We start from the raw sequence: 16525 nt of genomic DNA, 5'->3' as shown, positions 1-16525 counted from the left end.
CTCAAGATACATTGTGTTGATCATGACTTTTAACTGAAATATTTCCTTCACGTTGTTCTTGTTTTACAATTAAATGGCCTCTTTTGCAGTTACTCAAAGCCACTTAGCCAATCGGCTTGCACGACACTAGTAATTGACGTGAAGGCTCTTGTCTCCATTCTGTATGTTTCATTGACCACCATCTTGTCTCATTGGCAGCATGCACCTCTGTTATGTGTGCAAGTGGAGCTCATCGACAATGAAGTGGCTTTCTCGCCTCCACTGGACCAGGGCGCGGCCCAGCAGAGTGTACTGGAGCACATCGAAGACTGGCTGAAGACCTTCCTGCTTCGACAGTCCCTTATAAAAGGACTCTCGTCCTTGGCGAAGGTACTTTCAGTAACGCTGAAGATCTGGCTATGTGGGCGGGAGTGGGTTGGTGGCTGCATGCAGAATTGTATGGGAGAGATGAATATTCACTGTGACCCCAGTGCCACTTATAGATATCTAACGTGGGGTTCCTACTACAGTGTAGTCTGATAAAGCAGTCCTCTTTTTACTTCTATTAACTGAGGAGCAGCGCGTCTCCAGAAATTCTAACAAAGAGTACATTTCATAATGTTGCTCTTAAGCACCCGTTAAGAGGCCTTTGGAGAATTGGCTAATCACGGGAAACACACTCCGTTCAGCCCTACATACTGCTCATTAGCATGATGCATCGTCTGTAGCATGGATCAGGGTGGAGGCTGAGAACTAGATTGTCTTTTGGCCTGACTTAGTTTAATTTATTTCTGTGTGAAACTTCACTCATCCAGATCAAGAAATATCAAATTTTCTAACCAAGCAAACCTTGCTGAGCATATAAAGGCGTGTCTTCATTCTAGGTACATGATGAAGTGGAAGGCACATTATACACCCTTTAACTCCCTATAATATCACAAGAATTGACATTGCAGAAATGTTGATTCTCTTTGTATGTTGTTTAACTTCTTTTAATGCTCCTTTGTAAAAACCTGAGCCAGTAAACTGTTGATTAAATGACCCCACGGACAGACTGCCAGCTGCTAAAACGATCAAGAGTTAGTTACTCGGGCTTTTAAAAGATCAGTAGGCAGAATGTTCAAACACAGGGCTTCTGATAGATACATCTGCCTTGTGGATTCCTCACCTTGTGAATATCCCCCTTGCGTCAGCAACCTTCGGAAAATTCTTTGAGCACGCCGGCGTGGACGACGTCATAGGAGCACGGCATCGTGCGCGACTCCATCTGACGTCACCGACTCCTTATTAGACCCACGTTGGCGTGATGACGTCAGTTCCCTTTTTTCCGCGTCATCAACGCTAACGGTTTCTGGGATCTTCTGTGATTCAGATAGTATCTTGTTGCTATTTTGTGTTACTGTTTCTCTGTCGAGTGTCTCTTCTTCGTCGAGGATGTCGTCGAGGAAGACGGGGTTCAAGCAGTGCGGATCGTGTGCCCGTATGATGTCTATTACCGATCCGCATGGTGACTGTTTGTGGTGTCTTGGATCGGACCATGATGTTAAGAACTGTCGATCCTGCTTCAAGATGAACCCTAAGGCTTTATGAGAGCGGGAGGCTAAGCTTCTGCTTGTGAAGGTGAAAGGAAGAGACGCTGGAAGGTCTTCCAGGTCGACGTCTAGACGTTCGAGGTCGAGGCAGAAGTCGCGATCGAAGTCGAGGTCGAGATCGGCTTCGAGGTCGAGATCCAGAGTGAGGTCGAGGTCCAGAGAGAGGTCGAGGTCTGGATCGAAGTCGGCTTCGGGTCATGCTTCGGGCTCCTTGAAGAAGAAGCACAAGAGGAGGAAGCATAGCCCAAGACATCACTCTGGTAAAGAGTCTTCAGATTCGAAGAGGAAGTCTCGAAAACATCACAAAGACTTCATGTCTCCTTCTCCTATGCAATCTCTTGGAGGTTCCCCGGTTCTGGAGCAAGAACCGGATCCGGAGTCGTGCCATTCTTCGGAGCATGAAGGAGATGGGGAGATTCCTCGGGCTCCGACTCCGGTGGAAGACCCTGAGAATCAAGAGGGCCAAGATGAACCGATGCCGGAGCAGCCTCCTTCGGAGCAGCCAATGGGTTCGTACCCTCCCTTTCCTGGTCCTGGTCAGGGCCCCTCGCATTTCCTTAATGCTATGTTTGGCGTTTATGCGAGGGCAATGTACCCCACTGGTGTACCGGCTGGTCCCATGGGTCCATTGTCTTATAACTTGGGCGTCCCTCAAGCTTACGCTCCGGCACCTTTTATGCCGTTTATGCCGACGCCTTTTACACCTTGGCTCGGTACGGCGCCTCCGAGGTCGTCGACTCCGCACACGGCTTCGCCGGCTCCGGAACGACCTCGTGATTTGGATCGAGGTGGCACGCCGGTTCGAGAATCTCGTCCACCAGCTGGCCCCGCTCCACGTTCGACGCCGGTTCCGGCTCCGTCAGAGTCTTTACCGGATCCGTCGACTTCGGTTCGATTGGAGTGGTCGAGGCGCAGAGCTCAGCGCCTCTTGGAGGAAAAGGAGTATGAAGATCCTGAAGTAGAGGAAAGAGAACTTCTGGATCAAGGGGACTGTTTTGAGGACCTGCATAGTGCTAGTGGCCTGGAACTCTCTCCTGAGTGGGGTTTGCCATCAGTTTCTGATGCACCATCTAAGGACGTGGCACCCTACCATGTTGTAATTAGGAAGGCTGCGGATCTGCTCAATCTGACTTTACCTACTGTTGAGTACAAGCCTAACATCCTCACGGAGGTTTTGCATTCGCCTTCTTCTGTAATAGAGCCTACACTCCCATTCACTGAGGCTTTGACTGAGCCAATAATGGAGGTCTGGAAGAGACCTTCGACTGCTCCTGTGGTTTCCAGGTCGGTGTGTGGTAAATTTAATTTACTTATTACCTCATGTCTGAATTTCTATGCTTAATAAATCATAATTTCTTGTCAATGCAAAGCGAGGAGTCCGTGGTGCTCAAATGAAGGAGGAGGAGACCAATAACTCGAGTTAAGGGGAGCGCTTCCAGCACCAAGCGGGCACAGGAGCAATCTCTCAAGTCCCTCTCTTGAAGTGGGGGTGTTTTATTTTCAACAGCAGGACATTTATACAGTCTTGGTCATGAGGCAAAATAGAGGAACAAACAGGTCATGGCAGATAGAGGAACAAAAATCAGCAAGAGGACCAGATTGTGAAGAAATGGGGGCGTGTCTTAGGCTTCGTGAGGGGACTTGCGATGTGAAATAGTCTGACAGTTGGAAGGGGGAGGCTTCCTCATTGGGGGTTTGTGCTCGTGCTTCATGTCAAAAAGAGGAACTATCTTGTGTAAAACAGAGACCATCTGCTCTCTGGCTTGCAGTAACTATTTCTTAAAACAGGAACTATCTGCTGGTTCTGGGAATTGGCTGAAACACAGGAAGGGGTGGTCAATGAACTAAGATGCCAGGTGCAGGGTGTCTTACAGTTAAGAACAGGAACTATCTGCTGCTGGTTCCCAGAATTGGCAGAACCACAGAAATGTGTGTGTTCACAGTGTACAACCTTGTGCTTCCTCTATTAGTTGGTGTGGTTTCAGGGCCTAACCTCGTGCTTCCTCTTTCAGTTGGGGGTGGTCACAGGGCAGTTGGTGTGACAGGCTGAGTTACCAACAATGGACAGGATGTGGCTGAGTCTCTGGCACAACTGGGGGAAGGCACACAGGCAGGCTTCTTGGAATTGGCTCGACCACAAGGAGCAGGGGGTTGTGCAAGATTCAATGGGGATGTGAAGGACAGTTTTCAGACAAGTTGCTGAGAGCATGTCACACACAAAATGGGTGTTTGTCTGAGAAAAATGGCTGTCAGGCAGAAACAGGGAAATGATGGGGCACAATTGTCAATTTTATTTCCACATTCCCTCCTTGCCCCAGAGTGTACCTACATTATATCTCAATTTGCATGAGATCATTTATACATTCTTGTAACATGATTCTTTCCCTTTCTCTCTGCTGGACAAGTGGTTTAGGAATGCATTTTGCAGCGCATAGACCGCACAGGGCAGGACCACATTGGATGCAAAGGCAGCATCCAGTTATTATCAGGAATATTATACCTGCTGCTGACAGCAGTTGCCATCCCCAGGACGATATTATCTTCCAGAACCAGTCAGACCACGTCCGAGTGCCAGGTTCTTGATGTAAATTTACGGCTATCTTGTGTAATTTTGTTATGGCCGTGTATACAGATGGGGAATTATCAGGAATAAATATACAGCAGCTAGAGCCTATAATTTTACAGGCTCCGCCTCTGTCAGCCAAGATGATGTCAAGGACAAGGCGATTTTGGAGAGTAACCAATCGTATGGCAGGCTGCTCCTGGGTTAAGCTCCCAAGGGCAGACGCCGTCTGGTTTACAACAGCCTCTAAGGTCCTTGTCAACCTGCGTATAAGCTTGCTGTTCTGTACAGGGCCAACAAAGAAGAAGAACCCTTTGTTAAAATCTGTATACTGTTCCCATGAGGTTTCCGTTTGGTCAACCAAGGAGGTATCGATCGTTCTTTTATGTCTGACATGGGGCACTAGGTGGTCTCGGTGGTAAGTGGATGGGGCCACAAAGACAGGGGGTAACAGGAATGCTATATAGCAAGTTCCCCCCCAGTTCAAGGCAGCTGCACATAGGCCGTTTGGCCACAGATGAAATAAGTATGGCGAGATGCTAGGAATGAGGACTTTCCTCTGTCTTCAAAACTTATAGTGGTATGACAGTCACTGTGTCCTAATGGAACAGAGCCATTTTTCTGGATGCACAGGTGTCCTTTTACTGGTGAGACCGAGATGGAAGGGGGACCAGCATTCTTTTTAGGTTTGGTATTTAACATCTTGTAGGACATGGTCATGTTCCCTTGCTTGTATTCTTCACTTTCTAGGACTGTACCTGTCGCCTGAGGATCTCCCTCCTTATTAGGGTAACAGGCAGTATTGAGTACCTTGTTTAAATCCCCCCAAGGCCACCCATTCTTGCATGAATTATTTCTGTCAGGGCAGGAGGTGGGGGTAGTATCGTCATCTGTTATTAGGGCGAACCAGGCTTCACAAGTTCCATTATAAGAGAATGGGAAAGGAAAAAGAGGCATCCCTCCCTTTTTCTGATGAGGTGGGATGCGGCCACATATCCAACAATTGGTGCTATTACTGGCCTGCTGAGTGTGGTGTAGCATCTGTATGAAGGTATTGTTTCGCAAGGCTAGTCTATGGGCTTGTTCATGAGGGGGTAGGTCGTGATAGGTGTGTTCCTGAGTGCTGTTGGGTGTATGAGAGGTGTGTTGTGTTGGAGGAAAAACAGTGTGGAGAATCCAACCAAGACACGTCATAACTGCCATGAGGAAAAATAATACTGTCAAACATATAATAGGTGCGTGTATCAAGAGGGAGAGAGAGGACCAGAAAGCTAGTCCATGTCCCCCGGTTATATATTGTAAATCAAAAAGAGACTAGCTTAAATAAATAAAGAAAAAACAAATGATTTATTTTATCACGGACTCAAGTATGTTTTGTCACGGGTTGATGGCACCTGGTAGGTGTGCTCATGAAGCCCTCACCCACCAACCTAGTTGGTGGCATGCTTCATCATCGGGCCCACCCAGTGACACCTAGCGTGTCCCGGGTGTGCTTCGACGCCTGATTACAGCGGAGCAGGTATGTCGCTGTGTGTGCGGTGAAGACTGTTATGAGAGTGAGTTTAAAACGGCTTGGCGGGGATCCCAGTGCCCAAGGGCAAATTACACTTTAATGGCTGGGTCACTGCCTCCTTCGCTGCACCGGTGCAGCGAAGGAGGCAGTACAGGTCTACGGCAGGCTCTGACCAAGAATTCTGGTCAACCCATGCCACTTCTCTAACCTTGAAGTAGCACATTTGAAAAACTAGCGTGTTTTCTGAGATGGGAATCCCCCACTCACACATAGAAAAACACTTTAGGGCGTGTATACACATAGTCTGAAATATACACCCACTAGTTTTAACTGCACACACCCTTTTATTTTGTCCTGAAGAAAGCCAGCTTATTCATAAGGCACTGGCTGAAACATGTTGACACTTCCTAGGATGTGGGAGGTCGTAACTCGCCTCTAACATCCAACAGCCTTATTTTTAACCGCTGACGGTGACCCAGCCATTAAAGTGTAATTTGCCCTCGGGCACTGGGATCCCCGCCAAGCCGTTTTAAACTCACTCTCATAACAGTCTTCACCGCACACACAGCGACATACCTGCTCCGCTGTAATCAGGCGTCGAAGCACACCCGGGACACGCTAGGTGTCACTGGGTGGGCCCGATGATGAAGCATGCCACCAACTAGGTTGGTGGGTGAGGGCTTCATGAGCACACCTACCAGGTGCCATCAACCCGTGACAAAACATACTTGAGTCCGTGATAAAATAAATCATTTGTTTTTTCTTTATTTATTTAAGCTAGTCTCTTTTTGATTTACAAAACATATAATAGGACCATTATGTCTTTTTCTAGAGTTCATTATTTCTTTCTCCCACATAGTCAAGGTGTTAAAATCCATTCCCATGCTCCAACCGCTTCACCACTGGACCAACGCCCAATGGACTTAATTAGCCAGAGTCCGAATGGCAGACCTTAACTTTGATTTGTAGTCCTGTTGTGGGGTTAGTTCCAAAGGCAATAAAGATTGTTCAGTCACAATGTCAGTGGGATTGGCAGGGCCATCAGCAACAGTGTCTTTTTGTCCAAAATGTTTCCGGCAGTGGCTTGCGTGGAGCCAGCCCTTCCTGCCCTCGACCTTCACTGCTGTCCGTGTTGTTAGTAGTACGAGTCTTGGCTTCTTCCACCTGGGCTGGAGGGGGCTGGTCCGGTCGAAGATCCTCACGAGGACCCAGTCCCCGGGTCGGATGGCGTGTTCTTCCGGGTTGGTTTTGTCAGGGAAGGTGGCAGCAACCTGAGAACGACAAGATTGGAGTGCAGACATCAAGGAAGCCAGGTAGTCAGTCAGCATAGTACTGTCAACATCAGTTATTCTTTTAGGCCTTGGCGTACCCCACATATTTGGTGGTCTGCCAAAGACCACTTCATATGGAGATAAGCCAGTTCTGGAATGGGCTACCATACGCATGTAAAAGAGGGCAACCGGTAAGGCTACCATCCAGTCCACGCCTTTGTCAGTGCATATCTTGGCCAATTTTGTCTTCAAAGTTTGGTTGTGTCTTTCTACTAGACCTGCTGCCTGAGGATGTCTTACACAGTGAAACTTCCAAGTGTACCCTAACAGAAGAGACACTTGCTTCATGAGTTCAGAGGAAAAAGGTTGGCCGTTATCTGAGTAGATGACACGGGGCAACCCAGACCTCGGGAAAAACTCTCTAACTAATTGTTTAGCAGTTGTCGTTGCAGTGTAATCTGGGACGGGATAGGCTTCTGTCCATCTGGTCAGAGCACACACTACAACTAGCACATACTTGTGACCTCTACATCTCTCCATCTGGATATAGTCCATCTGGAGAACTTCAAATGATGGTCAGGGGGTTGGAATCCTCCCTGTTCCACCTTTGTGCCTTTTCCTGGGTTGAACTGATTACAAATCATGCACGTTTTAACTTTTTGTTTGGCTGCAGTTCTCAAATGTTTGTTCTGCCATATATTCTGTATGCTGTCTAACATTGCTTTTTCTCCCAGATGCGCTGGTCCATGTATGGTGTTTACCATAACCTGTACCATGGCATCCGGTAGAAACCATACTGCTCTTTCAGGTGTCATCCAGCCTTGATCTGTAAGGACCCCTCCTTTTTCCTTCCATTCTAGCAGTTCCTGTGGTGTGGCGTGAGTTTGGACATCCTGGATGTCAGAAAAGGGGTCTCGTATTGTATATTGGTGGTGTGGTATACTTAATTCTGTGTTTGCTGCTTACTTGGCTGCTCTGTCTGCAGAATCATTTCCTTTTGATATTTCATCTGTTCCTTTTGTGTGCGCTTTACATTTTAGCACTGCGATTTTCTCTGGTAACTGACTGGCCTCTAAGAGGGCAGTGATGAGTGTAGCATGCTGTATTCTGGACCCATGTGATGTGAGAAATCCTCTCTCTCTCCACAATGTACCGAAGTTGTGTACAACTCCAAAGGCATATTGTGAATCAGTGTAGATGTTAACTGACTTTCCTTTTGCTAAGTGACATGCTCATGTTAGGGCTATGAGTTCTGCTGCCTGTGCCGACAGTATCTCTATCTTGTGTGCTTCTAAAGTGTCTGTACCATTTGTGACGGCATAGGCTGCTGCTAATTCTCCTGTGGGGAGTCTCATACATGAACCATCAACAAAGAGTGTCATTTCTGCCTTAGCAAGGGGAGTATCTTGTAAATCTGGTCTTGGTTTGGTCACTAAATCAATTATGTCAATACAATCGTGAATTTCTTCAGTAGGAGAGGTCAGTGGCAACAGTGTTGCTGGGTTTAAAATGTTGCAGCGTCTAATCTCAATGTGTGGATGAAAAAGTGTCATCTCATATCCGGTGAGTCTGGCTATTGTCAGATGCTGTGTTTGTGTTCTGTTTAACAGACGTTCTACAGCGTGTGGGACCTGAACTATCAGATGATGTCCCAATACAATAGAATCGCTTTGTCTAATAGCTTGTGCAGTAGCTGCTACTGATTTTAGACATGCAGGCAATGCTTGTGCTACTGGATCTAATGTGCTTGAAAAATAACCACATGGTTTATGTTTGTCTGCTTGAAGTTGGGTCAGAACTGATAGTGCTGTACCTGAGTTTTCTGTTACAAATAATGTAAAATCTTTGGTGTAATTAGGTGTTGCCAGCACTGGGGCTTGACACATAGCTTTTTTAAGAGACTGAAAGGCTTGCGTGTGTTCATCTGTCCAGGGTAATTGTGGAGTAGCGCCAGCTTCGAGTGTTGTCAGCTGCACTAACGGTTTGGAAATGAGTGCAAATTGTGGGATCCACTGTCTACAATATGAGGTGAGACCAACAAAGGCTCGAACTTGTTTCTGTGTTGTTGGTTGTGGTATTTGTAGTATGAGCTGGATGTGTTCCTGTGTAAGCTGCCTACCCTCCTTTGACAGCAAGTGCCCTAAGTATGCCACTTGCTGTAAACAAAATTGGAGCTTACCAGGGGAAACTTTATGGCCATTTGCAGCTAGGAATTCTGGTACTAGTAGTGATGCTTCAGCACATGCTGCGTCAGATCTGGCCGTAATGAGGATATCATCAACATATTGTAGTATGGCTGTATCCGTGGGCATTTGAACAGTATCTAGTTGTCTTTTTAATGCTTGGCTATATATGCTTGGACTATCTGTGAAACCTTGAGGAGCTCTTGTGAATTGGAAACTTCGTCCTTGTAAGGAGAAGCCAAAAAGGTATTGACTGTCTGGGTGAATAGGTATGCTAAAGAATGCGTTTTTCAAGTCAATGACTGAAAAATGCGTTGCTTCCGCATCTATGGCTGTGAGTAGGGTGGAGATGTCTGGAACCACAGGGTGTTGTGGAATGACACATTTATTGAGCTCTCTCAAATCCACCACTAGTCTGTAGACAGGTGGTGTTCCTGGTTCCACTTTTTTATGGACTGGTAAAACAGGGGAATTGCAAATGTTAGAAGTTGTTTCCTTAATCACACCTGACTGTATTAGGTCCTGAATAATTAACATTAATGCTTTTTCAGCCTGAGGTGGAATTTTGTATTGCCTTATACGTGGTAGTTGGGCTCCCTCTTTCAGTGTAACCTTGTGAGGTGTTATTTCCATACATCCTACTGTGGTGGAATCAGTGGCCCACAGGGTGTGTGGCAAATCTTTCAAACGCTCATCTAATTCTCTACTTGTGTAGTGGCCCTTGAAATCTCGCAGAAATAGTCTGACATCTGTAGGTGAGCAAACAATGACAGCTCCTAATTCTTTCAATGTTTTTATACCTAGCAAGTTTTCTGGACATGATTTTGTCAATATAAGATCTGTAGTTGTCATGAGGGGACCAACCTGCAAGGGCAGTGGCTTTGACGTGACGTTTGTCACAGGTTGTCCCGAGAAACCCAGAGAAATACTTTTTGAACCCGAGAGAGGAGCCTCTGGGACCTCTTGATGGCTTATTGTTGTTTTACTGGCCCCAGTGTCTAGTAGAAACTTCCTATCCTCCCCAAGAAGTCGGACCTCTATAAATGGACCTGTCTGATCTACTGGAATGGGGATTAGGGGCAGTTTGTCATCTTCTCTCTCTGGGCAACATCATGAGAAATCTGGGTAATATTCAGTGTAGGCGCTGTCTATAATATTCATTTGGGCCATTTGTGTTGTCAGTGGAACTGAAGGTGTTGAACTGTCTAGGGAACCATTCTGTTTTGGCTGATATGGGTGTGGCTGTGTCTTACCAGTAGCCAAATTGTGCTTTAAGACAGGGCAGTCTTTAACGAAGTGTCCCATTTTCTTGCAATAATTACAAGTGCTTTTTATATTTGTCTGGCTACTTGGTGTCTGTTGACGCTGGGGTGCAGTTTGGGCTACTAATGCTTTCATCTTTGTATCTTTCATGCGTTTCTTATCATTTTCTTCTTCATCCCTAATGCGATTCTGGTGATTATTGTAGCATTTGTAACACCTGTGGAGGTGTATGTGCTTGCCAGGTACTTTCTACTTTTAGTACTCTGTCCTTAATGGCTGGCAAGGCGTTATCTACTAATTTGGAAACAAACAGATGTGGGTAAGCTTACTTGTCGGCATAAGGCCGCTATTTACCGCAAAACACTTTTCAAGTCTAGTGTAATAATCTCCTATGTCTTCACCATGTTTCTGTTTGCAGGAGGAAATGGCATCCCAGTCTTCCTTTTTCACTGTTAGTAACTGTGGTAGCACCTTTAAAATAGTGCCAGGAAGTGCTTTTAGTCTGTCTCCTATACCTTGACCTGCTACTCTAGTATTTTCGTCATTCTGAAGTTCAGTCCATCTAATGTGTTCACCTGCTACTTCCCAATCTTTTTCTCTTAGTTTGTCATATATACCTGATGGCAACAATAATTTCAGAATTGCTGTGATATCAGAAAGAGTATATGTTCCCATCATTAATACATCTCCTAATTCCTTAAAGAATCCAGCAGGATCCTTTGAGTGGGAGGGAACCATCTCTTTCATCCTTAGTAACTCAAGTTTTGTCAAGGGTACATAAATGAAGACGCGTTGTAGCGCTCCATTTGTGTCAGCTCTGGGGTGGACCTCTCTCATGGGGAACTGGCGTGTTTGAGGGAGTCTATTAGTTGATCCACACGTATTATTGAAAGATTTATATTCAGTCTTTTTCTGGTATTTCTGTCTAAAATCTATAAATGTGTTGAGAAAAACCGAACTATTGTGGAGGAACATGTTATCAGCGCAGTCAGACAGAAAATCTTCGAGTCTTGGATCATGTTTAAAATGAGTGTCATTGAGTGTGATGAGATGTTGTACCATGTAGAGACTTGCTAATCTTTGATGTGAGCATGGTAATGCTAGAAAAAGCTGGGCTATGAGATCATTGTCATATATCTTATATTGAGAGACCCATAGGGTCGCAGTTCTGGCTATTTCCTCCTCCTCCGGTGTAAGCGGAAGTTCCTGGTCTAACCAGTAGTCTAATGCATTGGATGTATTTTCAAATAACTCATCTGGAGATGACCGTTCAGAGTGACCTTGGAGGAATGTAGGCGGGGGTGTACGTGAACTAAGGGCGGAAGAACGAACGGGTAGGACTTTTTCAGTAGGTTCAGTAATTTCCTCCTCAAGTTTCTTATTCTCTTCATTTGTTTGCAAGTTTTGCAGAATAAGGGTCACCTTACGGGTGAACCTGTCTAGTGCATCATTTATAGGTTCTAGACTAGTGTGGTCGGATGCGGAATATAATAATTCAAAAAGTGAAACTGGTACATTTCTTTCCTCTGCTTGTTTGTGTTTTATGAAGCAGCAAAGGAGGAACCTATACATGTGCATTTTTACAGGGTGTGATCTTCTTGTAGTCATAGCGTTAATGGCTCGTGAGTTCTCTCCAGTACGAAGAAACTCAGAGGCCGCTTGAAGAAACGTGTCAATTGCTGGTAGATGTCTTATTTCTTCCCAGGAGTCATGAAGTATTTTACTTATTCGGCCCGCCTCCCCTGTGCTGCTCGGAGTTGGGTCATAGGGGCAGTCGGGAATTGTTTTACCTGGGTCTGGACCTACGGCACCCCCTTCTGGAGTGAGAGGTGGTGCATTATGTTGTGAAAGGGGTGGCGGAGGCAGAGGGTGTTGAATTACTGGAACCTCATATGGAGGTGGAGTATCTAAGAGGAAATTGGTGAAAGTATCCTCTGGTAGTGGGGCTGTAGGCTGTGCTGATGCAATGTTAATGTTTTCAGGTGCAGATGGCAATACAGGATAAAAACCAGTAGAAATGGCTGATTGTTCCCTTTTATTCCTTTCACTAACTACTTCTTTCCCTATTTCTTGTAACTGTTCTTTCTTGGCCTGCTCTGACATTCTCTTACCCTTTTCAACGTTATGCAATTCCTTCTGTTGCCTCCTATGGGCTTCTTTTCTCCATAACTCTACTGAGTCACTCTGTGACTGGCGGACTCTCTTTTTCTTCCATAACTGTTCCTCTAATTTTATAATACATTCCATGTCAAAAGTACCATTTTCAGGCCATCTATATCTGTGTTCTAGGTCTTTAGTATAATCCACCCATAAATCACAATAAATAAGTGCACCGACACCATGTTTTGCATACATGAAGTGTCCTGGAGTATCCCGAGGAGGAAGGGGAATTTCCTTCTCAAGAATACTCCTTTTGGTTGCCATCTTACGTATTTTCGAGAAAATAGGCATGATGGCAAGACTTTCAAAGATTTTAGAAGTGAGAAAAACAGAAACAGAACAAATATCTTTACCGTACCCACGAAAGAGGTGAGTCCATCTTTTATACTAGTTTAGTAGTCCTTACAAAATAAGTGAGAAACACACAAAAACATGTATCTTTACCGTGCCCACAAGGTAGTGAGTCCGTCTTTTATACTAGTTTTAGTAGTCCTCACCAAAGATAGGTGAGAAACCAACAAAACGCGTATCTTTACCGCCCCCACAAAAGCTGTGGGTTCGTCTTTATACTTTTCAGCAGTACTCACCGAAAAATAACTGGAAGGCCTCTTGAAGATTTTGGAAAAACGCGGCGCGCAGTTTCAAGGTGGGATTTGTAGAACCTCGGACTCGTCTGCTTCGCAGGTTGGGCTTTGGTTCAGGACGTTCCGCTATTTCCTCACCGCCTCGTGTGGATGCTGGGCCGCAGTCGGTCCCCCTCTTCGCCTCGAGGGAGTTAGCGGGAATTCCCTGCGTTGTGCACTTTTGAAGTCCGTCAACGGTCAGGAGGGGACAGTACCGGGTCCAATATCGCCGGCGCGTGGGGGAAAGGGAATGTCCCTGTTCCGGGCGCCAATTAATGTGGTAAATTTAATTTACTTATTACCTCATTTCTGAATTTCTATGCTTAATAAATCATAATTTCTTGTCAATGCAAAGCGAGAAGTCCGTGGTGCTCAAATGAAGGAGGAGGAGACCAATAACTCGAGTTAAGGGGAGCGCTTCCAGCACCAAGCGGGCACAGGAGCAATCTCTCAAGTCCCTCTCTTGAAGTGGGGGTGTTTTATTTTCAACAGCAGGACATTTATACAGTCTTGGTCATGAGGCAAAATAGAGGAACAAACAGGTCATGGCAGATAGAGGAACAAAAATCAGCAAGAGGACCAGATTGTGAAGAAATGGGGGCGTGTCTTAGGCTTCGTGAGGGGACTTGCGATGTGAAATAGTCTGACAGTTGGAAGGGGGAGGCTTCCTCATTTGGGGTTTGTGCTCGTGCTTCATGTCAAAAAGAGGAACTATCTTGTGTAAAACAGAGACCATCTGCTCTCTGGCTTGCAGTAACTATTTCTTAAAACAGGAACTATCTGCTGGTTCTGGGAATTGGCTGAAACACAGGAAGGGGTGGTCAATGAACTAAGATGCCAGGTGCATGGTGTCTTACAGTTAAGAACAGGAACTATCTGCTGCTGGTACCCAGAATTGGCAGAACCACAGAAATGTGTGTGTTCACAGTGTACAACCTTGTGCTTCCTCTATTAGTTGGTGTGGTTTCAGGGCCTAACCTCGTGCTTCCTCTTTCAGTTGGGGGTGGTCACAGGGCAGTTGGTGTGACAGGCTGAGTTACCAACAATGGACAGGATGTGGCTGAGTCTCTGGCACAACTGGGGGAAGGCACACAGGCAGGCTTCTTGGAATTGGCTGGACCACAAGGAGCAGGGGGTTGTGCAAGATTCAATGGAGATGTGAAGGACAGTTTTCAGACAAGTTGCTGAGAGCATGTCACACACAAAATGGGTGTTTGTCTGAGAAAAATGGCTGTCAGGCAGAAACAGGGAAATGATGGGGCACAATTGTCAATTTTATTTCCACAGGTGGCAAGGCGTTATAGGGTGGCACCTGGTGACCCTGAGTTTCTCTCTTCACATCCTTCTCCGGAAAGTCTGGTTGTGCAGGCCGCTTGTTCCAACAGGTCTGCAGGTTCTTTTCCTCAGGTGCCAGCAGATAAAGACTCTAAAAAATTGGACCAGTCTGCAAAAAAGATTTTCTCCTCGGGTACCATGGCTCTAAAATCTACCAATGCTACTTGCCTGCTAGGGAGATATGTTCATGCATTGATGGACTCTGTGAAACAGTTGGCGACTAAGCTTCCAGAGGAAGATAGAAAGAACTTCAATGAGGTAGTCTCTGATACTCAAGCTGCAGCCCGCTTAGTAATTCAGAGTGGCATGGACACGGCGGACTCTGTGGCCAGGATAATGGGCTCTACTGTTGCCACGAGAAAGGCCGCATGGCTGAAATCTTCTGAATTTTCAGCGGATGTGCAATCTACTTTATTGGACTTGCCATTTGATGGAACAGGCCTCTTTGGGAAGAAAGCGGATGTAGCCTTGGAGAGGTTCAAAGATAGCCGGGCTACGGCAAGGTCTTTGGGCCTGCAGGCTAGAGGTTCTGCCACTAGGAAGTTTAGGGGATATGGTAGATCCACTTTTCGTTCCTATAAACAAAGCCAGCAGCAGCAGCAGAACCCTTTGTATAGATCATACAGAGGTAAACAAAGGGGTTGTGCTCGTGGACGCCAAGCCTCCTCCTCTACTTCCTCCTCTAACAATCAACCCCCACCCGCAGCAGCAAAGCAGCCCTAGATCCACCATTTGGGATCATGCGGGTCCGGTAGGGGGTCGGCTTACTCATTTTCTACGGGATTGGGAATCGTTTACATCAGATCTTTGGGTTCTCAATCTCATAGAAAATGGGAATGACTTCCTTTTCAGGAGTTTCCTCCCAATTACCCTCCTTGCCAAGGTTATTGTTCGGAGGACCACCTGCTTCTCCTGCAGGAAGAAGTCCTGACACTGTTCCCAAAAGGTGCGATAGAGGTGGTTCCAGAGCAGGAAAGGGGTCAGGGGTACTATTCCCGGTATTTCCTGATCCCCAAGAAGGATGGCAGGTTACGTCCAATCCTGGACCTCTGGATTTTGAACCTCTATCTCAAGCAGGAGAAGTTCAAAATGCTCACACTTACACAGGTTCTTCAGGCGCTGATGGAAGAAGACTGGATGGTGTCGATCGACTTGCAGGATGCGTATTTTCACATCCTCATTCTGAAGTCGCACAGAAAGTATCTCCGTTTTACGGTGGGATCGCAGCACTACCAGTTTGCGGTCCTTCCGTTTGGGCTTACTACTGCGCCTCGAGTTTTCACCAAGGTGATGGCAGTGGTGGCTGCGCATCCCAGAAGGTTGGGGGTTCCTGTGTTCCCCTATCTGGACGACTGGCTGATCAAAGCAGAGTCGCCGGAGAAGGTGCTCCATCATCTGCAAGAGACAACTCATTTGTTGCACAGGTTGGGTTTTTCGATAAATGTACCCAAGTCTCACCTGGTGCCCTCCCAGCGCAACCTGTTCATAGGTGCGGTACTGGACACTTCTGTATGTCGTGCATTCCCTCCTCCTCAAATGATTTGCGATATACAGGAAATGATTCCTTTATTCTACAATGGAGCGGTTGTTCCAGTCCTGAAGGTCCTTCGCCTGCTTGGTCTGATGGCTTCTTGCATTCTGTTGGTCAACCATGTACGCTGGCACATGAGGGCACTCAAGTGGTGCCTCCGCAGGCAGTGGTTTCAGCACAACGGAGATCTCAGGGAGTCTGAGAGGATCTCCAGGGAAACTGCAGAGGATCTGTCATGGTGGAGCGTGGAAAGCAATCTGTCTCAAGGAAAGCCTTTCCAACTACCTCCATCGGTTGCCACAGTGATAACGGATGCATCCACTCTCGGGTGGGGTGCTCATCTGGGAGATCTGGAGATCAAAGGTCTTTGGTCTCTGGAGGAAAGGTTGCTTCATATCAACCTTCTAGAGTTGCAGGCGATACGTCTGGCGCTCAAGGCCTTCCTCCCTTCCCTTCGCGGTCAGTCGGTTCAAGTCCTGACGGACAACACGACCGCGATGTGGTATATCAAC

General features: G+C 46.4%; 1 protein-coding gene across 1 annotated transcript in view; it reads left to right on the top strand.

Moving 5' to 3' along the window:
• Positions 1-16525, top strand: part of LOC144822741 (uncharacterized) — a 2085503-nt gene that overhangs the window by 221611 nt on the left and 1847367 nt on the right. Inside the window, exon 20 of the mRNA XM_078680596.1 lies at positions 199-369. Within this exon, the coding sequence (XP_078536722.1) occupies positions 199-369 (171 nt within the window). The remainder of the gene's footprint in view (positions 1-198; positions 370-16525) is intronic.

The sequence above is a fragment of the Lissotriton helveticus genome, chromosome 3_1 (genome assembly GCF_964261635.1).
Source record: "Lissotriton helveticus chromosome 3_1, aLisHel1.1, whole genome shotgun sequence".
Taxonomy (NCBI): Eukaryota; Metazoa; Chordata; class Amphibia; order Caudata; family Salamandridae; genus Lissotriton; species Lissotriton helveticus.
This window is presented reverse-complemented; position numbering and strand designations above follow the sequence as displayed.